Here is a 24,178-nt window from a genome sequence, read left to right on the forward strand (position 1 = left end):
GCTCTTAACAAGCAAGAGTTTGGGCCCAATCATGCCAGTTAAGGAATACAAATTTTATAAATGACAGAATACTGCAACCAATTAGTGCAAACAAACATTTATTGTGAAATATTCATCCTACCCTTTATTAGGTATTACATCATCAAAGCACTTTGTGGCAATGAAAATAGCTTTTTTTAACCCCTCTGATTCACCCAATATTCCATTAAAGCTGCAAAAAATGTGCAATCTGCTTGAAAAATAGGTTGCTCTTATTTACTCATTTGTGAAAAGTCAAAAATTAAAAAAAGAAAATGATACTAGCTTACAGGGCCTTTAAAGCCAATTTGCCTTTCCACTTCCCATCTAACTCCCCAAAATAATTAACAAAGATAATTTGTTTTAAACTCCTTTTTAAAAAGAAAACCAATGCGCCTTTCCCCATGTTATAATCATAAAAATTTAAAAAAGCCATCATTTACTTTCTTGGAAAAAAGGTGGCCAGCCGTTGTTTTTTGATTGGGAGCATGTGTATTTCCTGGGAGTTCACTTTCTTTAACTTTATGCTCCTGTTTTTGACAGGTTTCCTAAGGGGTTCTGCGGTTCCCAGGGGTTCTTCTCCTTGGCTGTTGATGTCATAGCCCTGAAGCACAGAGTCTTCTCTTTTGAAGGAGAAGTTTTTGGTGGACACCCCCGAGAGACCTTTGATCTTGCCACAGAAGATGGCAGGCACAGCATCTTCCACCGAAACGATGACCTTGGCTGCCTGGGACTCGCTCACAATCTCAATGTTGTTCTCAGCTTTGACGTCACCGCTCGAGTGGCTGGACTGGCTGCCTATGTCAGCCACACTGCTGCTGCCCATGTGGCTCTCCAACACGGCCGAGGCTTCATGGGGCATGGCAGGGGTGAAGGGCATCTCCATGCTGTTAGGAAGTTTCTCCACCACCGCATGACCTGGGCTGTCCACTGATCGGCGGCTGTCATACAGAGTCTCAGGAGGAGGCTCGGGCTTGCGGTGGGCTGCCAGCGACAGGTCGAGAGCCGCATCTTCCTGGAAGATCGGGGGGCTGACTTCGCCGGCCTTGAGCCAGGGCACTGACTTCATGGAGAGATCCAGGGCCTCGTTTTCACCCCCCATCTTGATGACTGTGTGGCGGCTGAGCTGGAAGTACTCCTTTGGTTGGAGGATATCCAAGGGCTTCAGTTCATCCTTTTCCAGAGGGGTCTGGGTGCCTTTAAAGGAGTGCAGGCTAAAAGTAGACGGTGGCTTGGGGAAACTGGGGCTGAACTTGGAATCTGAACTCTGAGGCACTGGGATGGGGATGGGGATGGGGACTGGCACTGGCAAGGGGACGATCACGGGGTAGGGCACCAAGAGTGTGGCTGGTGGGACCAGAGGGGACAAGGGGGAGTTAAAAGGCTGTGGTGGCACCTGGGCGTAGCCTGGAGTGGGCTGACAGGGTGGGGGCCCAAGAGAGCCCTGGGAGGGAAACAGATTCTGGAGCACAGCTTCAAATGGCAGTGTGGGCTCCTGCGGTTGGCTGGGGATCCTCAGGTCCAGGAGCTGAGGCTGGGCCTCGGTGTCCTCGGGCCCCTGGAAGAGGTTGTTGTGGATGGTACCAGAGGAGCATGGGGCCTCCTGTGGCAAGACCAGGGGGGAGTTGAGGTGCTGGAAGACATGCTGCTCCAGCACCACAGGCAGCTGCACAGGCCCCTGCGTGGTCATGACGTAGGTAGCATTGCCGCTGGGGTTGAGCTTAGGTGCAGAGCTGCCCTCCACCTGCATGTGAATGGGCATCACCACCGGGCTCTCCCCAAGGCACAGGGGCTGCAGCACGGTGGCTGCCACCTTCAGAGCCATGCCACTCTGAGACTCGGCCGGGGGGTTCAGAATGGATGGGGCTGGCACCGTCACCAGGGCCTTCTTGACCAGGTCAGTGGAATTGATGTTCCAGGCCTCGGTGGTGATCAGCTGGGCCATGCCATTCTCCAGTCTGTTATTGGCCAAGGCTGGAGGGGAGTCAGTCATGTCCATGGAGAGGTTCTGGGACTGCAGGTCATCCATCACTCGGCTCTGGTGCCACTCGGCCTGCAACACAGAACAAACAATATGAATTTTTCTTAAGAGACCATGTACAACTGTGAGATGTCTCTCTCCATCTTTAAAAATCTCCATATCTTATTAACCAGGGAGAACAACTCAACTCCCCTACCCCCCCACATGTATATGTATATATATAACATTATATATATATTCCTAACATATATATATATATTATATATCCCTAACATATAGATTACATGTAATCCTAACATATATTTATACCTGTTTATTATGTTATATACCTATAACATATTTACATATGTTAATATATATTTATATATGTTATAGGTGTTTCCTAATATATATGAATGTTGATATATATCATATGATCAGCTGTGCTTGGAGGGCCCTGATTTAACAGACGATTAAGCTATAAACACAGATGATGTAATCACTAAAATGCCCAGTGATGTTAAACAGGATATTTTTATATCTAATACTCAGTTTATATGTTTAGTCTTCAACAAAAACAAAGTTCCATTTCACAGTGCTAGGCCAGACGATTAAGATATTCAGAGATTTGACTTGTTCAAATTCAAACAAGCAGCAAAGACTTTCCCTTAAGGAAAAATAAAACCTTGTCACATTTGAATATTCTATGAATACAGAAGGAGGCATTGAAACAACTCCTTGTGGCAATAATTCTGGAATTATTTTAAAATTATGAAAAATTCCAGGAAGCATTTCAGAAACTGCAATAATAATTCTTCCAAAAGAGGTTTGAGGACTGGAAGAGCAGTGTGTATAGGAAAGGGTTTTACATTGTTCTGTCTGACAACAGGAAAATCACCCCCAAGTCCGGCAAGGTGACGATGGGATAGCTTTCACAAATGGTCATTGGGTGCTGTGTCACTGTCCCAAGTGGCTCATCATCTGATCTGTGGCCTCTCCTAACATCTACTTGCCAAGAGGAGGGGATGTTGGTGAGTCTAGGGCTAGTGAAATAGAACTCTATTGGAACAAAAATATTCAAAGTGGAGAGATGTTTTCTTGATGTCTGAGGCACCTTCTCAAGACTCCGGCCACCTCCAGAGATGCCAAAGTAGCCCAGTGCATGTGCTTCCTGGAGGAAGCAGGGCTGCAGCTGCGATAGGGCTCTCCATGGAAACACGTCCATATTTAGCCTCGTTACCATGGAGAAGGCAGGCACCATGTCTAACTCAGGGATCTGTGCAGCCCTGGAGTCTGGTTGGGCTCAATAATAATTCAATAACCCTCAATTTTGCTGGGCAGGCCTGGGGCAACTCAGATTCTTGACCTCACCTGTCTTGGCTGTATAATCCCATGTTCATCTTGTCCTGTCTTCACCCCCAATTACCAACCCAACCCCCAAAACAAGAAAGAGAGGTGGCCCAGCATATCATGGGGTTAGAAATAAACAAATGATATCTCACTAAATGAAGGTAGCTGTAACAAATGAACTTTATGATATTTCTAGGCAATCAAAACATGTCATGTCAAATGTACAAAACAAGGAGTTTCTCTGAGGTAGGAGGAGGGGAGGCAAAGGGAAGGATGCTTTTCAAACAATTTTGCAGAGAGGGACTGGTAGTCCATATCCTTGGCAGAGTGCATTGTAGTGCCTCGAGGGGAGGGACCAAGAGCTGGCTCCCTGCGGGCCCTCTGGAAAGCACAAGGTGACCCAGAATGCTGGCTAGTAACCCTTTGAAGCAGAGTTGGGAGGTAGCCTGCCCCCAGAGAGGCTGAAGGAGGTTGCACCAGCCCAAGGCTCTGTTTCTTCATGAGATGAACCTGTGATTCAGCCTAGAAAATGTCATGTCCCCCCCAATTCACCATTCACTCACTCATCCAACCAATTCAGTGGCTGCCACTTTGCTGAGGGCTAGAGGTGGGAGTCATGAGCTAGAGAGACACTGTTTTTGCTTTTTGTTCATGGCAATTCTGGAATAGTGGAGACACATGCCTTTGATCAGACAGAGATTTGCAAGCAGAAGGCATCAAAGGTACTCCAAGAAAGGCAGCAACAGCAGCAGGAGAAATCTTTGTTGTACTTGTGCGCAGCCCTGTAAAGTCCCCGAGAACTTAAAGCTTCTTGCAGAAAGGGTCTTACCTGTCCTGTGAAGTGGCCAGAACCCTCAGGGAAGGGTGAGAAAGAGCAGAAAGGAAGCTGGGGTATGACTGAGGAGAACACAGAAATGTCACAGAAAGCACCCACGGCCACTCAATCTTATGGTGAGAGGCAGCTCTACAGAAGTCAAGACACGTTCTTGCCTATGGTTGTGCTTCCTATGGGGTTAGGGTTACCAAACTGTGAGACTGCTTTCTTCTGATGGTGGCATCTGACTGCACCTCCAGAAAAAAAAATGGCCTACCTCCTTCCCAAGGGAGTGGGAACTTCTGGATGCTCCCCCAACCTGCTCCTCACACACACCTTCAGCTTAGGTGCCAGCTCTCAGGGTTTCCTGGGAATCCTCCCTGCTTGGCCTTGCTAACTCCCCCAGAACCCTCCTTTCTAGAGTATGCCAATCCCCAGTCACCTAGCTGGGGCAGGGTGACTCCCACTGGCCTTTGCTCCTCCCACACGTGGTGAGAATCCAATCACATGGGGCCTTTGCTATGTGCTGGGCCCTCCGCTGAGAACTTCTCACTCATTGCCTCATGCCAGCCTCAGAACCACTCTGCCAGGTGGGTCCTAGAATTATGCCCATTTTGTAGATAGGGAAACAGATTCCACTCGAAAGTTAAATGACTAGCTTAAGGGTGTACTGAGGCCGGGACCAGAGTCCAGGGCCGACCCACGTGCCCTTTCCCCATGTAGTAGAGCTGTTCCCATGCCTCTCCTTCCACCTGGAGTGTGTGCGCCTACAGGGGATGGCCAGAAAGAGCACTTGAAAACAAGATGTCTCCCAGGTGGAAGCCAGGTCCTTTCCAGTAAATGCATGCAACTGTTGCTCATTCTTTTTCTCTCCCCGGGGCCTCCTCTGTTCCCCTCATCCCCAGAGCTCCCATCCTTGTAGAGCACAGCCTGAAGTGGCTGTAGCTGTGTCACTGGAGGGCTGTTTGTGTGTGTGTGTGTGTGTGTGTGTGTGTGTGTGTGTGTGTGTGGTTTCCTTTCAACCTGGTCTGCCTTCCTGAGGCAGAAGTCATATGAATGACAGGGAGGCTTTCAGATCCCCTGCAGAGGCCTCTGTCTCTGGGGAAAGGGTTGAGGGGGGGGGTGTCGGCGTGGGGGGGATGCAGGCCAGGCCTGAGTGCAGGTGGAGGTGCAGTGCAGTAAGTATCTCAGGGGCAAAGGGAAAGGAAGTCCCCAGCCCACGCTCAGCCAGAGTTGCAGGGAGCACCTCCAGCCTCTTCTGTGGAGAGGTATGGGCCCACTGGGACCTACTTGTGTCTTCCACTCAGTCCCACCTGCTGCCATGCACCCAGGGTGCCCGAGAAAAAGATACAGGGGCTCTGCTTCTACCTCCCAGAAAAAGCCCAGACACAAGCATTCCCTTTCTATCTCTTTCCCTCTTCCTCTCAGCACTTCCTCCCCTCACTGTGTGACCTGGGTCACCAGCAGAGGGGCATCTGGGTACACCAGCTCTGCTCAGCGAATATAAACCAGCTCATGAATGGATGGCTCAGAGGGCAAGTCCGTGTCCCCGAGGATGAGCCGAGAAGCCAGCTAATGACTGGAGAGAAGGCAGAGGCGCGTCCTCCCTGCTCAGCAAAGCTACTGATTAGCGTGGGCAGAGGTGGGCTGGGGACCTCTTCAAATCAAGGAGCATCGTGGGAGCCACCAACTGATGCTTAAACAGAGGGGGCGTGAATTTCTTCAGAAGTGACAGGGAACGTTGTGTTTGGGCTTTTCAAGATAGCATTTTCCGATGGGTTTAAATGAGGTCACCCATCCATTTGGCCTGTGCTCCTTATCACCAGGAGGGGGAGGGAGCCAGTAAGTAATGGCAGTGTGGCTCAGGAGAAAGTGGGTGAACCCTCAGACAGTTTCTAGGGCCTTGCCTCAGTGTAGGCTGTGTGTACCCCCAGAGGGGTACTTTAGGGAAAAGCTTCAGAGCCTAGGGCAGATCGGGCCCTATGCATAGGCTCCCATGCATATCAATGCTTTTATAATGTCTCATTTATGGCGTATTTTAAAAAGGACACACACCTAGCATGGTGGTGCACACCTGTAATCCTAAGACTTGGGAGACTGAGACAGGAGGATTGCAGGTTTGAAGCCAGCCTCAGCAATTAAGAGAGAAAATCAGCAATTTAGTGAGACGCTGTTTTAAAATTAAAAAAAAAGGCTGAGGTACGTGTAGCTTGGAGGCAGAATGCTACTGGGTTCAATCCCCAGTGTACGTGTGCATGGGCACATGCACATATAAAATACCGATGACCTTGATTTTTACAGAGAATCTAGGCAGCTCTCAATTGTTTTTGGTCAACACTGGAATGTCTATGTCCTTGTTGCTGAAAGTGAGGTCCTCGGAGCAGCAGCACCACCTGGGAATTTGTTAGAATTCAGGTTCTGCCAGGCATGGTGGCACATGCATGTAATACCAGTACTTGGGAGGCTTAGCAAAACCCTGTTTCAAAATACAAAGTAATATAGGTCTAGGAGTATAATTTGGAGGTAGAATATCCCTGGGTTCAATCCTTAGTACCAAAAAAATTTAGACTCACTGAACCAGAATCCGCATCTCAAAAAGAGCCCTGGGTGATTTGCATGCACATTAGAATCTGAGAAGGACTGCTCTACTTCTACCACTGGTTCTCAACCGTGGCTGTACATCTGTACATTGGGATTGCCTGGGAGCTTAAAACATACCACTGGTTGAGTCCGACTCCTAAGACTGGTTCAACTATTCCGGAATGGAGCTTAGGCACTGGCATTAAAAAAAATTCTCCAGATGATTCTAACAGTCAAACTGGGAAGCCTTAATCTAAACTGCAGCTGCAAATCCAGCCTTCTTTGCAGCTGATTGTCCTTCTCACTTCACAGAAAAGATGGAAACTGTCAATACTCCACCCCTCCCCAACTTCCCCCAGTCCTCAAATTATTTCCCCATGTTCCCCCAACCTCTGGAAGAAGTGAGATGTCCCTTCCTCTTACAATGCTGACTTCCTAGAATCCTGCTGAGAATGCCAAGAATCCTGCCCGCTTCTTCCATTCACACTCTATCCTGAGTCTATCATCTACTCCTTTTAGGGAGTACTGTGGATTGAACCTATGGAACTTTTACCTTTGAGCTACACCACCAGCCCTTTTTATTTTTTAACTTCAAAACAGAATCTCCCTGAGTTGCTGCTGAGGTTGTCCGCCAACCTGTGATCCTCCTGCCTCAGCTTCTCAAGTACTGGAATTTACAGGCGTGGCTTATAAGCCACTAAGCCTGGTTTATAAGCCACAAAGCCTGGCTTCTTTTCTACTTCTGATCCAGCACTTAAACCATATCTTCACCGACTGATCTAATTCTGTATAAAATCCCCCAGCCACTTCCTATGAACCAAATGAGAAAAGCATAATTTTTGTCACATATGCACATATGGTTTCACCATCCAGGACCTTGGATGCACTGAATACCTAAGAAGTGATTCCAACTGGGTTAAAAAATGATTTTTCTCTTCCCATAGGGTGTAATAATCGTCAATTACTTGCCCCAGTAATTAAATTTTCTGAGCTTTAAACATCAGCACAGGGCCTTTTTACACCAAAGCTGTGAACATAATTATCGCATGAATGTAATCCCAAATTGGTTAAAATAGGCGGTATATACAAAGTAGTCACCTGCCTTGTGGTTGACTGCCTTTTACATCCAGAAATCTGAACAGCCCTCCAAAAGGAGTACGACAAAGCAAATAGCTTTGGAAATGAGTTCCCTACCTGCTACTTAACTTATCAAAACTGTTTGGCTACACAAATGAGACAAGCCTTCCTGAGGATGTGAGGTGGCTATGAGGAAGTCCCTGTCAGAGAGGACAGAATACAAATATTAGATCTGATCTGATGTTGATGAAAAATGAAAGTGGTGTTGCCCAGAATCATGACCTGGCTATCAACACTAGGAGCTTTAAGACGTTCCTGAGGAGAAAGGTCTTGATCTGAGGTGGCATAAACTTATTTATGCTCATTCCGTCATCTCATCCTTTTTATTCTCCTCTATTTTATTTCCCATGTAATAAACATGGGAAGGTATATAATAATATATATGCATGTATGAGTGTGTGTGTGTGTGTGTGTGTGTGTTTTGAGAAGTGTTCAATTTATTTTTCTGATATAGTGAAAATGTTGTTTCTGTCAGAAAAAAAGCTTGGAGTCACTGGCCTGGTCCACACTTTCTTCCCCATTTTGCAGAACAGAAAGCTGAGGCTCAGAGGTCAGGTGATTGGCTCAAATAAAATACTTTAAGAAAAAAGTGCTGGGTGTGGTGGTGCACACCTGTAATTTCAGTATTTGAGAGGCTGAGGCAGGAGGATTACAGGTTCCAAAATTGCCAACTCAGCAATTTTGTGAGGTCGTTTCTTTTTTTTTTCTTTTTGGTATATTATAGATATTAGACCTCTGTTAGAGGGAAGACTGGTAAAGATCTTTTCCCATTCTGTAGGCTTTCTCTTTAGACTCTCCATGATTTTCTTTGATGCATAGAAACTTTTTAGGTTGATGCCATTCCACTAAATTCTTGTTTTAATTTCCTGAGCTTTGGGGGTCTTGTTGAGGAAGTTTCTAGTTGTGTCTATATGTTGAAGTGTTGAACCTATGCCCTCCTCTAATAGCTTCATAGACTCTTGTCTAATTTCCAGGTCTTTGATCCATCTTGAGTTGATTCCTGTGCAGGGTGAGAGGTAAGGATTTAGTTCCATTCTTCTATAAGTGGATAACCAGTTTTTCCAGCACCTCTTATTGAAAAGGCTATCTTTTCTCCATTGTATTTGGCCCCTTTGTAGAAGATCAGTTGACTATAAGTGCATGGGTTAGTTTCTTTATCTTCTATTCTGTTCCATTGGTCTGTATGCCTGTTTTTGTGCCAATACCATACAAAAATAAATAAACAAAATAGGACTGGGAGTGTAGCTCAGAACCAGAATGTCCCTGGGTTTAATCCCCAGTAAAATACGCACACACACACACACACACACACACACACACACACACACTTGAGTACTCAGATAATTTAGCTATTCCTCAGGTACTATTTTTAGCTCATCTATTTTTGGTTATGGGCATTTAAAACTGCCTAGGTCTATGTGTCTGTCTATATGTCTGTCTGTCTGTCTCATATACACACACACCAATAACCTCATCCCTAATGCCCCCAGCCATGTCTTAAATGACCCCAGTGGGGGCTCCCTGAAGATCCCGCACCTACTACTCTTTTTGGGGGGTTGGTACTGGAGATTGAACTCAAGGGTATTCTCCCTCCAAGATATACCCCCAGCCCTATTTTATTTTTTTATTTTGAAACAAAGTCTCACTACGTTGCTAATGATGTCTTTGAACCTGTGATCCTCTTGTCTCAGACTGGAATTACAGGAGTGTGCCATCATGCCTGGCTGTACCCACTATCTTTCTAAGTATGTCATCAGAGTCCTCACACAGCTTTTAGACAGTGATGCAATATCGCCGAAAGCAGACATAAAAGCATAAGTAGCAGTACATACAAAATGGACAGCAGACTGTGTGTCAGCAAGTGCCTGTTCCTGTATTTGGCAAGGAAGGCCCTACAGCTTTCTGCCCTCACCTAGACCTCAAATACCCTCAGGTGGCTGAGCCACAGATGCCATCTCACACAGGAGCACAGATCCTGTTTGAAGTCTCAGGTCAGGGTCTATCATCTGAAGAGCAATGTTTTGGGGAAATTTTTCTGACAACAAAGAACCCTCTTAAATGTGAAATAAAGAGGAGGGGGAAGAAACCTGCCTGTGGAATAGAAAATATTTCGAATTAGATTGAGATGTAAAAGTTATATTTTTTGTTCTAGGAAAAGACGGTTTATAATCCTGTGTCATTAGCAGGACATTTTCCAGAGATTAGTGTGCCAGAAATAGACCCTCTGAGGAAGGGTCTTGAAGGAAAGGGTACAGAATTCAACAGTACTAAGGACTGGTGTTCACATTTCTCCCTTCTCCTAAAGCCTATGAGCTCTTTACCAACCACTAGCATGAGACAGTGTCAGCTGAACCTGGGACCTGGACCCCTATGACAGTGGTCAGAAGGGATAGTTTCCAACTCTGGCTGGGTCCAAACTTCAGCTCTGCCTAACTTTTTTGTGTAACCCAGGGCAAGTTAGTTCTCAGCCTAAGTTTCCCACCTAAGCTGAGGATTTCAGAAATAACCTATTTCATGGGAGTTGGGTGTGGTGGCATGGACCTGTACACTCAGTATTCAGGAGGCTGAGACAGGAGGATTACTTACAGGTTTGAGATGTGTTTCAAAAATGAAAAATACAATAGCGCCTGGGGTGTAGCTCAGAGGTAGAATGTCCCTGGGTTCAATCCCAAGAACCTTTACATGTGGTGGATGTAATGATTAAGGGACATGATCTAAGAAAAGTACTTGGCGCAGTGCCTGGTACCTGATAAGTGCTCAATAAATCAAGGCCATCACCATTATCCTTGTCTCGACATCATCACTGGCTCCATCATCACTGTTATCATCATCGTCACTATTACAGCACCATTATCATTGTCTCCATCGTCATCATTCTCATTGCCGTCATTGTCATCAGCCTTGTCACCTTGTCACGGGCTTTCTCATCAGACCCACTAGCCATATGTCCTATGAACATCTTGAGTAGCACTGCAAATGCTCCCTTGGCATGTGAGTGTGTTTGCAGATTCCTAACCCTGTTTGTTCAAAGGTTCATAGAAACTCAGCTTCTAGGAACTGAGGAAGTGCTTACCATAGAATTAATGTTGCACCTGATGGCGAGGTCTCTAGGACAGCCCACCAAACACACCTAACCCTCAACCTAGCTGAAATACTGAAGGTCAGCAGAGAAAACAGAATACAATGCTGGCTCAATATTAGAAACTAAAGATGGGGGGTGAAACCATCAAATAAATAAAAAAATCTCTTTATCATTCAATCTGAAACTCTGGGGGTGAAAATGATACTTTTTTAATGCTGGGGATTGAACGCAGGGGTATTCTACCTCCAAGCTACCCTCCCTACCAGCCCTTTCTATTTTTTATTATGTGACAGGGTCTTGCTAAGTTGCTGAGGCTGGTCTCAAACTCGCAATCCTCCTGTCTCAGCATCTCAGCACTGGGATTATAGGTGTGTGCCACCACGACTAGCTCATGAGCACTTTTGAGGGTTCTGAAGTTACTGCCTTTTGGCTGTGCAGAATTTCACTCCATATCCTTCAGTTTAGCTTCTCCTTTTCAGGAAGGCCTAAGTAGCCATCCTCTCCTAATTATCAGTGATTAGGGTCATTTTCTCACACATTCAAGCAAAGGAGGGGTGGAGAAGGGGAGAAAGAGGGTAAGGATAAGAGGGAGGGAGAAAGCAAAGAGGTTTTTCTGATATAGGAAAGCAAGAGTGGAAGAAGGGAAGACTAAAACGTATGTGTGGGTCCAAGTGAGAAAGAGACAGCTCAGCCAGAAGGATGATACTACTCTAGGAGATTGAGGGAAGCTATAAGAAAAACATGGAATGATTTTTTTCTGCATCTTCTATTCTATTCTGATGGTTTAAATACCAATGCCATGCTGGTTTTGTTACTACAGCTCTGAGATATCATTTGAAATCAGGTATCATGATGCCTCCAGCATGGTTCTTATTGCTGAGAACTGCCTTGGGTATTCTGAGTCTTTTGTTTTTCTAGGTCTTTTGTTTTTCCATATAAACTTTAGGACGGTTGCCTACTTCTGTGAAGAATGTCATTGGTATTTTGATAGGGATTGCATTGAATTTGTAGATCATTTTTTGTTTTAATTGGGATTTGGGAATGGAGGATGAGAGGGAAACTAGAACTATGGCGAAGGAAACAGGCCAAATAAAATTATATGTCTGTATACATTTATCACTATGAATCTCACCATTGTATACAATTATAATGCACCAATTAAAACATTAAAAAACCCATAGAAAAAGAGCTCTACAGTTGGCCACAAAGGGGTGCTGTCAAGCTTTACCAGCTTGGTTGCTACACAGTTTGGTGGAGGGAGAGGTAGGAATGGAGTTTCTCAGCACACTGAGGACAAGCTGAAAAACAGAACACTGTTCACTAATACAAGTATTACTGTTGGATAAGGAAGCATGTCCAAATTTTGTCAGAACTTCTTCCATGCTTCTAAAATCACCAAGCACATTTACTTGTTACTTTGCTATACTGTCAGTCCTAGAAAATACTATGTAGATTTATCTTCTTTTAGTGACTGATCATTTTTTTCCACCCTCAGACTACCCTCCTCCTTGGCAGTCAAAATTGGGTTTATCCATCAAAATAGAATCTTCCAGAAGGAAGATGATAAACTCCCTCACAGTGAAATGCATGACTAATAATGTTCAAGTACTATGTTTCTTTTTTTTTTTTGTGGTATTGGGGATGAAACCCAGGGTCATTCTACCTCCGAGCTGTATCCTCATCCCTACTTTTTATTCTTTATTTTGAAGCAAGTTCTCACTAAATTGCAGAGGGCCTCACTAAGTAGCTTAGGCTGTCCTCGAACTGTGATTCCCCTGTCTCAGCATCCCCAATGCTGGGATTACAAGCATGTACTACCACGCCCAGCTCTGTGTTTGCTTTATTGGTATAATAAACCCAATCTAGTCAGTGATAAAGCTATAAACAAATAAATGTAACACTCATTGAGCAATTTCAGGTAACAATAATGGGAAAGAACCTTCCTAATTGTCTCGATGTCTCTTCATAGAGACAAGAGCAGGCTACAGCCAAGTTTGCTGACTCCATTAAAATAGACCTGAGTGGGACACAGCCTCAACCCCTAAACACTCATAATTCAGAAAGGATATGAATGTGAATCAGTTGCTCATTCCTTTATAGACTCAATGAGCAAATATCTATTGCTAACCCAAAAGAACTTCCTGAGTATGTGCCTTCCAGGTGCAAGAGATGTCAGCAGCATCCAGAGCCATTTTTATGTCATAACACAGGGCCCTGTTACTACCTCCTGAAATTCTGTTTTCTGCCTTACCAGGTTTCCATGCGGAAGTTACAGTCTCTCAAAGGACAACAGGCTACTGCAGGACTATAACCATGATGCAAATACAATGACCACGGAAGTTACAGTCTCTCAAAGGACAACAGGCTACTGCAGGACTATAACCATGATGCAAATACAATGACCACTGAAAACAGTGATGAACATGGAGATGGAAACAGACCCTAAGTTGCTGAAAATCTCACCAAGTTGCTTGGGCTGGCCTCAAACCTGTGATCCTGTCTCAGTCTCCCAAGTACTGATTATAGGTATGCACCAGCATGCCCAATTGCTGTTGGGTTCTGGTGAATCCAACTGGCTAGTTATTTTAGCTCTGGTTCCCTCATGAAAAGACCTCAAAACAAAGATTTGACTGGTAATACCTTTGGGGAGGGTATCTCCCAAAAACATGAATAGAATGAAGCAATGAGGCAGGAAAGGAAGCCAATTTATGGAGTATGTTACCACTGGAGCTCAGTTGTCTTGGGGAACACTGGGAGACCCATAGAACACATTCCTCAGGGCTATGTTAGAAGCTAGGAAAGTGGCTTGTTAGTCGCTGGATCCCATCCATCATAGTGGTGTCAGGACCACTTCTGCAGGATGCATTCATTCCACCATCATATGGGTAGCCCAGTAAGTGAGTCTAGTGTGCCTCTGAGCCAGAAAATAAACCTCTAGGGAGAGCCACAGATATCTGAAGTAAGCAGCCTTTGGTGTATAAAGCTGAGTCTGAGGGGATATAGCAGGTCTACTACACCAGCCATGCCCTAGAAAGTTCCAATGTGTATTATGCAAATATTTAAATGTCACTAAACTAGGCCACCATTACCAGGTGAAATTTCCCCAGTAGGTGGCACCTTCCATGACCCATGTGAAGAAGACGCTCTGCTATAATAACAGTGTCCACACCACATAGGAATCAGCTCAGGAGGAATGACTTAAGATTCCATAAAGAACAAGGCACACAAGGAGGCAGCCAGAGATGACTCTTTCCAAAAGCAAAATGTTCAAGAGATGATCAGCTTGGCTCATGTGCTCTTTTGCTAAACTATAACCAGGGCCCTCCAGAAAGTTCTTTTAATCATATTTGTGCTGGCTGGAATGCAAGATGTTCCTGGGATGAGTCACAGAGGGAGTTTCTTTTCTAGCAATTTTGTGTTCCAATTCAGGGACCAAAGAAACCCCAATAGATAAACAAACACTACTTAACTTCATCAGCCGCATACAGCCTAATAGTAATAATAATAATAATTATTATTATAACAACAACAACAACAAATATGACCCAAGAAGTACACAGACAATGCAGGAAGAAAGAGGCAGGAGATGTTCATCTTTTAAACAGGAAGTCTTCGTTGTGGAATTCTATTTAGTTGAAAGCACCCCTCTGCCTGTAGGCAAGCTTTCTCAAGAGCAGAACCACACACTTGGCAGAATATTAGGGCTGCTGGGTGTGTGTATGTATATGTTACTGGGGCTCGAGTTCTGGGGTGCTCTACCTCTAAGCTACATCCCAGTCCTATTTATTTATTTATTTATTTATTTATTTATTTATTTATTTATTTATTTTTAAACAGTTTTGGAAGGTTGCTGAGACTCTTGCTAAGTTGCTGAGGCTGGTTGCAAACCTGTGATCCTTTCATCTCGACCTTCCAAGTACTGGGATTATGGGCTTGTGCCACCACACCTGGCTCTGGTAAGTCTTTTAATGTCCCACATAATTCACTGTATTTATCTTAAAGTATCAGGGTTGGAGTAAACATACGCATAAACAATGGGAAGTCAGTGTGGGGAAAGGCAAAGGACTGGATAACATCTGGTTAGTAGGCAATGATGATTACAGGTGTTATTTCCTATTTTCTTTAGGGGAAGAGGTCCTCCACAACAAATGTGCTTACACACACATGATGGCCAAGAAGGAAGGAAGCCATCTGTTTTCCACTAACAGTTGAGGGGGACCCTCCCGCCAGGGTTCTTGTTCACTCCTCTTCTCTCTCACTTGCTCCACCTCTGCGTTCCAATCACCAAGCCTATATGTTGCTGCAGGTGCCATGTGAACTGGACCTTGCCACATCCCCAGGAGTTTTGCAGAGGAGATGGCGGGCTGGTGGAGGGTTTTCCAGAAGTGCAGGAGAAGACAAAAGGCATCAGAACAGGTGTGTCTTGGACAGACCGGCTGGCTGGAGCTGGAGACTGTTAGGGTTTGGAGGAAAGACAAGGGCGCTTGGGACATTAGAAATGTGTCCAGCCCCTCCAAGGGTGTTTGGAGTTGTCCCTTAGCAATTAACCTTGTGTCCTAAAAGATTGCCAACTAACCCAACATGATTTTGATGTTTCCATTGACCCTGATGAGCAGGAAGTGTCAGATAAATAGTGAGACCATGAGGTGGGGAAGAAAAGAAGCAATTTTGTTTGCAGGGTATTGCTAGCTCCCTCATTCCCCCTCCCTCCCTCACACATGTTCACAAGATGATAATAATAAACCATTTACCAAGTACTGACTTAACATGTGTCAGGCCCCCTGCTAGGTGTTTTACATTTGTCTTCTCATCTCAGTTTCTCAGCAACCCCAGCAGATTGGTACCACCTTGGCATGACTTCATTTGTTGCGTTGCTGCTTCTCACCCTGTTCCGCCCCCGGGAATGGAGCTATGAATCCCCAGGAAATGGTGTTTTGATGGGAGGGAAGGACAGAGCTTTCCAGAAAATGAACAACACTAGCTGCAGGAGAGGCAGGAAGTAGGGGAGATGAGGGGAAGGGAGAGCACAGATTCCTGGTAGCATGTTTGGCTGGCAGGTGGGGTGGGGAAGGGCAGAGCATGGATAGTGTCTCCTGTCCCCAATAAGAACCTAGAATTCCTTGGACTTCTGCATTTCAGACAGGCCAGCCTAGCTTCCCAGGGACAGGCTAACCACCTCTACCCTCTAGGATTCCCTACTCTATTACTTCCTCCAAACCCACTGGCTAAAAACCAGAATTATAGAAGCAGCTCAAGTTGCCAGAGCCCAGTTCCAAGCTTCCCCATCCTAACTTTCCTGCCATTAAAGCATGGAATAACCTTGGCCATTATTCCTGATTTGAATCAATTTATTTATCATTATTATTATTTTTATTTTTATAATTATTAGGATTGAACGCAGGGGCATTTTACCTCTGGGATACACACCCAGCCCTTTCTATTATTTTTTATTAGAAAAAAATTTTTGTGGGTCTGGGGATGGAGCCCAGGGGCATTCTACCTCCAAGCTATGCCCCTTGCCCTATTTTTTATTTTGAAACAGGGTCTCACTATCTCACTAATTTGCAGAGGGCCTAAGTAGCTGAGGCTGTCCTATTATTTTATTTTAAAGCAAGATCTCACTAGGTTACTGAGAGTCTTGTTAAGTTGTTGAGGCTGGCCTCAAACCTATGATGCTCCTGTCTTAGCCTCTCAAGTACTGTGATAACAGGTGTGTGCCACTACACCCAGCTTGAATCAATTTATTAATGTGGGTGCAGGGCCATTCCTTGCTCAGTGACTGCATAAATATCCACTGAAAGAATCCATTTTATCAGCAACCACAAAGCTGGTGGAAGCATGGGAGCTGCCCCTCCAGGGAACAGAGTGGTCAGGCTGTCAGCAGCCCCACTTCCCAGAGCCCTGCAGTTCCTCAGGCAGACTTGTCCATGTCAGTGGGTGGTAGTGGCAGAGGGCCCTGACACAACACAGGCAAAACGGGCTTCTTGCTAGAGGAAGCTACAGGGACCACAACACCCCATTCTTTCCTGTACCCTTTGCTAGTTGGCTGATTTGTAGAGTACGGAGGCCTGGGATTTCCTCCTTTTCTCCATACCACATTCTTTACAGGAAAAATCCCAATGGATCATCCTTTGGGGGAATTCACCATCTATGGCTCTGGAGTCTAAGTCTGCTTTCTATTGGGAATTGCCCTATATAATGGGTTTTCTAAGAGGCCAGGGATGGTGACACACTCCTGTAAACCCAGTACTTGGGAAACAGAGACAAGAGGATGGCAGGTTCAAGGCCAGCTTCTGCAACTTAGCAAGACCCTCAGCAACTTAGCAAGACCCTATTTCAAAATTAAAAAAAAACCCAAATAGGGCTGGAGGTGTGGCTCAAAAGCGGAATGCTCCTGGGTTCAACCCCCAATACAAAAAAAATAGATTTTCTAGCTAAAGATTGCCAATTCCAAAGTATACTCTCCTCCACTAACCATGGAAGTATACCACTAGTAAGCCTTTGCTTTGTTTGCAAGACTATTGCCCTCCTTCTGGATTCCTCTCCCCAAATACCAGCTCTTCTAAAGGCAACACATTCTCACTACATTGGAGTGATTGAAATGGGCAGAATGTTTTCTACATAATCGGAATGCTTCCAAATATGTTTTGTAACCTTTATTATCAACTCAAGAAATAGGCAGGGGACATCCCTATTTTATTATTTTTTATTTTTATTTTTTGGTGGTACTGGGGTTCCTGGAAGCCCTTCTACCTCCGGGCTACACTTCCAGACCTAATATATATATTTATATTTGGAAACAGGGTCTCTTAAGCCAGCACAGCTGGCTCCGAACCAGCGCAATCCTCCTATCTCTGCCTCCCAAGCGCGGGGATTACAAGCGTGTGCCCCACGCCCAGCCCATCCCTATTTTATAGATGAGTGTTTTATTCAGCTTTCCTATCGCTGTGACCAAAGTATCTCACAAGAACAATTTAAGAGGAAGAAAAGTTTACTGGGGCTGTGGTTTCAGATTTCAGAAGTTTCAGTCCACAAGGCCCACTCTGAAGCATAAATGGCTGCAGCAAAAGGGACACTGCTCTCACATCACAGAGTCCAGAAGCAGAGAGAGCAAGGGAATGGAGCTAGGGACCTATGTAGTCCCCAGGGCCACATCTCCAGTGACCTAACTCCTCTAGCCACACCCACCTGCCTACGTTCCTGCCCAATAAGTCCATTCAAATTATTAATCCATCTAACAAAATGTAGTGTATACACACAATGGAATTTTACTCAGCCACACACAAGAAGAAAATTATGTCATTATCACAAAAATGGATAGAACTAGAGAGTATTATGCTAAGTGAGATCAGCCAGTCTTGGAAAGATGTATGTTTTCTCTCCTATATGGAAGCTAAAGAGAAAATAGGAAACAAAATAGACTTGAGATAAATGAGGAGAGGGACCAGTGGAATAGAGGAAGGGGACTGGGGGAAGGCTGAGGGGACAGAAAAAAGGGAGGACTGACAAAGGAAACAGTTCAAATGTCATGTCCATATATGAAGGTATCCGGAAGAATCTCACTAACGTGTACTGGGAGGGAGGAAGGGGGAACGGGGTGGGATGCAGAAGGAAACACACCAAGTGCTGGGTGCATGTATGCTTGTATCAATTTGAACCTCACTGTGATGCATAATCATAATGCACCAATAAAAGCATAAAAATTATAAATCCATCAATGAATATAACCACTACTTAGCACCCTCGTGATTCAATTATTTCACCTCTTAACAGTTTCCATTGCCAGTACATAAGCTTCTGCTCGGGACAGCTATATCCCAATGAGGGACCTGAGATTCACCTCAGGCCCTGCAATAGTTAGCAGAGCAGACTTGAACTAGTCTCTCTGCTCCTCAAAGCAAGGCTGATAAAATTCTCCTAGATCTAAGCTCCCTAGCTTTATAGATACTTGACTGGGGGCTGTGGTATCTGTAATTTACCTTAAAAGGCACCAGCATCTCCAGTGAAACTGGACTCAGTCTGTGACTGGGGTGCAGCCCTGAGCCACTGATCTAATTGAGGGCCATGAGTGCATACCCAGGGGATAGCGGTTCAAGTTCTAGACAGGAAGTCACCACCCCAAAGATGCTATTGGAGTTCCAGTTACCTCTCCATCTCCATCAATACTTGAGGCTTGGCTAAAGCACACCACTGATGTTTTTCTTACTCGTTAAATGGGTAGCTTGCTAATTAGCATGATGATGACTCTAAGAAAAAGGTAAAATTGGGAATATCCAGAATATATGGTATGGGACTATATGGCTGAAATGTTTCAGAGCTAGTCTTCATCTTTGTGAGGACAGGGTTGGAGAATCCAAGAAAGCCTGGAGCTGACACCCCTAGGGCTAGTTCAGATGCTGCTATTGAACTGGCCCCATGCTGGGAAACTGGTTTCAGAGGATTTTCAAATTGCCAAATAGAAGATGACAAAATTCCGCCTTGGAAATATTATCATAGCTGCCTTGAAGGCAGCAGCTGAAGGATAGCCAGCTGGGCCTCCCTGAATGGCCTTATGAACTGGTGTGTACATGCTGGCTACTTGCTCCTTAGATTGTGTGTGTGTGTGTGTGTGTGTGTGTGTGTGTGTGCGCGCGCGCGCGCGCGCGTGTGTATGCTTGCGCGTGCGCGTGCACATGCATGTACGTGCTGCATTTATCTCAGTGTAATTTTGATCTCCCTGTGCAGGGGACCCTCCTCTTTTCCACTCTGATTTTCTTGCCTGCCTTCTTCCCTTCCTCTAGGTCTCTCCTTAGGGTTTTGACCTGTAGCTTGCCCTGCACCAGCCCTAGGGTTTAAAAGACTGCTGTAGGGGCCAGGATGATGATTGGAAACCTCCTGTCCATAAAAATAATTTAACACCCAGTTTCCCTCCTGTAACACCTACCCAGGGTCTGAGTTATGTTAAAAAATAATAACTAGCCAGGTGTAGTGGCACACGCTTAGAATCCCAGTGCTTGGGAGGCTGAGAGAGGAGGATCGCACAGGTTCAAAGCCAGCTCTCAGCAACTTAGTGAGACCCCATTTCCAAATAAAGTATGAAATGGGAGTATAGCTCGGAGGTAGAAAAGCCTCTGGGTTCCACCCCCAGTACCACAAAAAATAATAACTATTAATACTGTTATTGGCTATTGGCACTGGAGACTGAACCAAGAATATTTTATCTCTGAGCTATATCTGCAGCCCTTTTTTATTTTGAAACAGGCTCTCTCTGTGTTACCACGCACTGGCCTTGAACCTGTGATCCTTCCATCTTAGCCATCCAAGTACTGGGATTACAGATATGGGCCACCATGCCTGGCTGAAAATTCTTTAAAATGTCTTTTAAAACTGGACACAGTGATGTAAGCCTGTCATCTTAGTACTTGGGAGGCTGAGACAGGAGAATCATAGGTATGCAGCCAGCATCAGCAACTTAGTGAAACCCTCTGAAATTTAGGAAAATCTTGTTCATTTTTTTAAAGGGCTGGGGGTGTACCTCAGAGGTAGAATGCTACTGGGTTCAATTCCTGAAACAAAAATATGTTCTTTAAAATAAAAATAAAAAACCCTAAGCAGTGATATTGCATCCATCAGTATGACTACAATTAAAGAATAATATAAACAAAAAGTTGGTGAGAGCTGGGCTTGGTGGCACATGCTTTTAATCCCAGCATTTGGGAGGCTGAAGCAGCCTCAGCTCTTTAGTGAGGTCCTTTGTAATTCAGTGCGACCCTATTTCAAAATAAAGAATTATAAAACTAGGACTGGGGGTGTATTTTGGAGGTAGAATGTCCCTGGGTTCCATTCCCAGTACCATAAAGGAAAAAAAAAAGTTGGTGAGGATATGGAGAAAACGAAACATATGTACACTGTTAGTTACCACTACTTTGGATAGCTAGCGGTTTTTAATAAAGTTAAATGATTGCTTTATTTAATAAATTTATTTAATAAAGTTAAAATAAAATGATTGCTCAGCACTTCTCTTTCTGGGTATCCTCTCCCCTTCCCAAACTGGAAACATATATTCCCAAAAATAGTTGTACACAGATGTTCATAGGAGTTCTATTCATAAAAAGCACAGACTGTGAACAAGAAAATGTTTGTCAATAGGTAAATAGACTATGCCATGTGAATACAATGGAATTCTACTCAGAAATAAAAAGCAATATACTATTGCTACACATAGAGATAGATGTTGCCCACAGACACTGTGCTGAGCAAAAGAAGTCAGGTACAAAATGAGACACGCTGCAGGATTCCACTGGCACAAAATGGAAAGACAGGCAAACGTATACATGCATATATACATAGAGAGCAGAAAGTGAGTGCTCTGGGGATAGGAGGAAGAATGGATTGGAAACAGACCTGAAGAGCATTTCGTGGGTGATAGTAAGCCTCTTTTAGGCCGTGATTGAATAGGTGTATACAATTGTCAAAAAGAGCCGGGAGCGGTGGCACACACTTGTAATTGCAGTACTTGGGAGGCTGAGACTGGAGGATTTCAGGTTCATGGACAGCCTCAGAAACTTAGGGAGACCCTGTTTCAAAATAAAAGATCAGGCTAGGGAGTATCTTGGAGGTGGAATGCCTCTGGGTTCAATTTATAGCACTACAAAAGAAAAAGAAAAAATACCCTGATTCAGCAGGCTAATTACAAATCATTTTTTTTAAATTATCTCTTGATTTAAGAAAGGAAGCGCTGTAGCTGGGCGTGGTAGCCCTTGCTTGTAATCCCAGTACTTGGGAGGTTGAGACAGGAGGATTGCAGGTTCGCGGTGAGCCTCAGCTACTTGAAGTGAGGCCCTCCACAACTTAGTTGAGGCCCTGTTTCAAAATAAGGAATAAAAAATAGGGGTGTATCTCAGATTTAGAATGCCCCTGGGTTCAATCTCCAGTACCACATACACACACAAAGCAGTCATTGAAATGCTATCAAAGTATTGCAGAAAGGAGCGGAAAGTTCTCAGTGGTTCTGTATGCACTGGGCTTGTCAGCTCTGGAACCCAGGAGGGAGGGAAGATAGATGGGGCAGAGGCTGCTGGTAGCCAGGTGATTTGGACACTTCTCAAGGCACCCTCAGGGTCCTTTGACCTTAAATGCAAAGGAGGCAACAACATCAGCCCCCAGACACAAATGCTCAATGAAATAAAATCACAGCATGCCCAATAAATGCTAACCTAAGAGTGTGGGAAAAATATCAGGCTCTGAGCCAAACTCACTTTCCAAGAAATGCCAATATTTTTTGGATTTGGGAAAGGAGAGTGGGTATTAAGGCAAGCAACTGGCAAAATGTGTTGATCTTTGAACTGAGCAGGGTGGCACATACCTGTCATTCCAGTACTTGGGAGGCTGAGACAAGAGGATCACAGGTTCAAGGTCAGCTTCATCAATTTAGTGAGAGCCTTAGCAACTTACTGAGACCCTGTTTTAAAAAAAAATAAGGCTGGAAGAATAGCTCAGAGGTAGAATGCCCCTGGGTTCAATCCTTAATACCACACACACACACACACACACACACACACACACACACGTACGTGTGATCTTTGGGCAACAACTGCTGCTCCACTAGAGGGCCCTGTGCAAGGGAATTTGAAGTGCTGCTACTGAGACCTCTGGTATCTCTGGGATGTGACACACGGAAATGTGGTACCCAGAAGAGCCCAATTGGAGTGAAAAGGCAGAAGTTCCTTAAAGGCAAATGTCTTCTATTTTGCAGGGTGGAGAGGAATCGTGTGCTTCCCTAGGAAGAAATGGGCCACAGCCATGCCAATGTTCAGCCCTCAAATGGCAAACAGATGCTTTATGATCTACCAGTAAAAACATCAGCTTGTGAATGGATCTAGAACACAAACCCTGGTTCTGCTGCCATGAGAACTATGTGGCTTTAGGGAAATGACTTGGCCTCTCTGAGCTACAATTTCCCTGCCTGTGAAATGGGGAAATGATACTCGCTGGTGAAGTTGAAGCTGCTTAATGCCTAGTGAATATTTAATATAGAATCATGTCTGGACTCCAAGGGTCTTTCCAGATTGGCAAGCCAATCTTACAGCAGGAAAAGGAATCCCTCTCAGCCAAATTAGCATTCTTTTTTACTTTTGAGCATCACGTACACAGAGTTTGTATAATCATAATTCATGGCTCGTGATACTGTTCCATGAACAGCCCATTTTCTTGCTGTTTTATTTAAAAATTATTTTACTTTTAATATATTATAAAATTTAAAATAGTAAAATAAACATTAGTGAAGCCATCTTGCAACTCAACAATATATCAACATATGCTCCTCCTTCTTCTCCCTTTATTATTTGTATTTTTTTGTCACTGATTATTGAACCCAAGGGCGTTCTACCTCTGAGTTCCATCCCTATTTATTTTTTATTTTGAAATAGGGTCTCATTAAGCTGCTGAATTGTCTCACTGAGTTGCTGAGGGTGTCCTTATACCTGTGATCCTCCTGTCTTGGCCCTGAAGTACCAGGATTATAGGTGTTCATCACATTCCTAGCTTATCTCTGGACTTTCTTTTCCATTCCATCTGCTCCTTATTGTAATTATTATAATTTTAATGGTGCTAAGTACTAATAAGAAAGTCAATCAGGGTAAGTGGATTGAGAGTGGTGGAAAACAGGGGATGGGGGAGGGGACACTTCAGAGAGTGTGATCAGGGAAGGCTTCTCTCAGGTAGAGGCATTTGTGTGAAGACTTGAAAAAAGACAAGGGACAGCATGGTATAATGACATTTCAGTGACCTAAGAAGACATGAGGGAAAGGAAGAATAGAGATAGAGTGAATGTGTGTGTATGTATGGGGCACATGTGGGCACACACACCAACTCCAGAGTGGTAGGGGAAATGCTAGAGTCTAGAACATATGTGGCATTCTAATTTTCATTTTCCAAAGACTATCTAGTACAACTCATTTTACAGATGGGGAAACAAAGGCTCAGAAGTGATGGCCTGCCCTAGGCCATGCATCTAGTTCAGGGGATGGTTATGGTTACAATGCAAGACTCTATGCATCTTTTGTTACCCCAGGTGGCCCCTCTGTGCCCTCAAATGACTTGAATTTCACAACATGGCTCAAAGAGGCTTTCAGGTAATGAGGTGACAAATAATAATATACTGAAATGTTGTTCCTCCAAGCAGAAGTTCTTTACCACAAAGAAAAAGATGATCCGAAGACCAATTAGGATTCTGACATTCCTTAATGACTAACTCCTT

General features: G+C 44.5%; 1 protein-coding gene across 2 annotated transcripts; it reads right to left on the bottom strand.

Moving 5' to 3' along the window:
* Positions 1 to 457: 457 nt before the first annotated feature.
* RAI2 (retinoic acid induced 2) lies at positions 458 to 2,065 on the bottom strand (the record flags this gene model as incomplete). 2 transcript variants are annotated; one of them, XM_080719295.1, is made up of 2 exons in its annotated part: positions 458 to 1,762; positions 1,913 to 2,047. In XM_080719295.1, the coding sequence occupies 2 exons, from the start codon at positions 2,045 to 2,047 to the stop codon at positions 458 to 460; spliced, it is 1,440 nt and encodes a 479-aa protein (XP_080575421.1). The 2 variants fall into 2 exon arrangements, with proteins under 2 accessions (XP_080575421.1, XP_080575422.1); XM_080719296.1 differs by having other exon boundaries at positions 458 to 2,065.
* Between the last annotated feature and the right edge of the window lie 22,113 nt (positions 2,066 to 24,178).

Source organism: Muscardinus avellanarius (genome assembly GCF_963383645.1).
Source record: "Muscardinus avellanarius genome assembly, chromosome: X".
NCBI lineage: Eukaryota > Metazoa > Chordata > Mammalia > Rodentia > Gliridae > Muscardinus > Muscardinus avellanarius.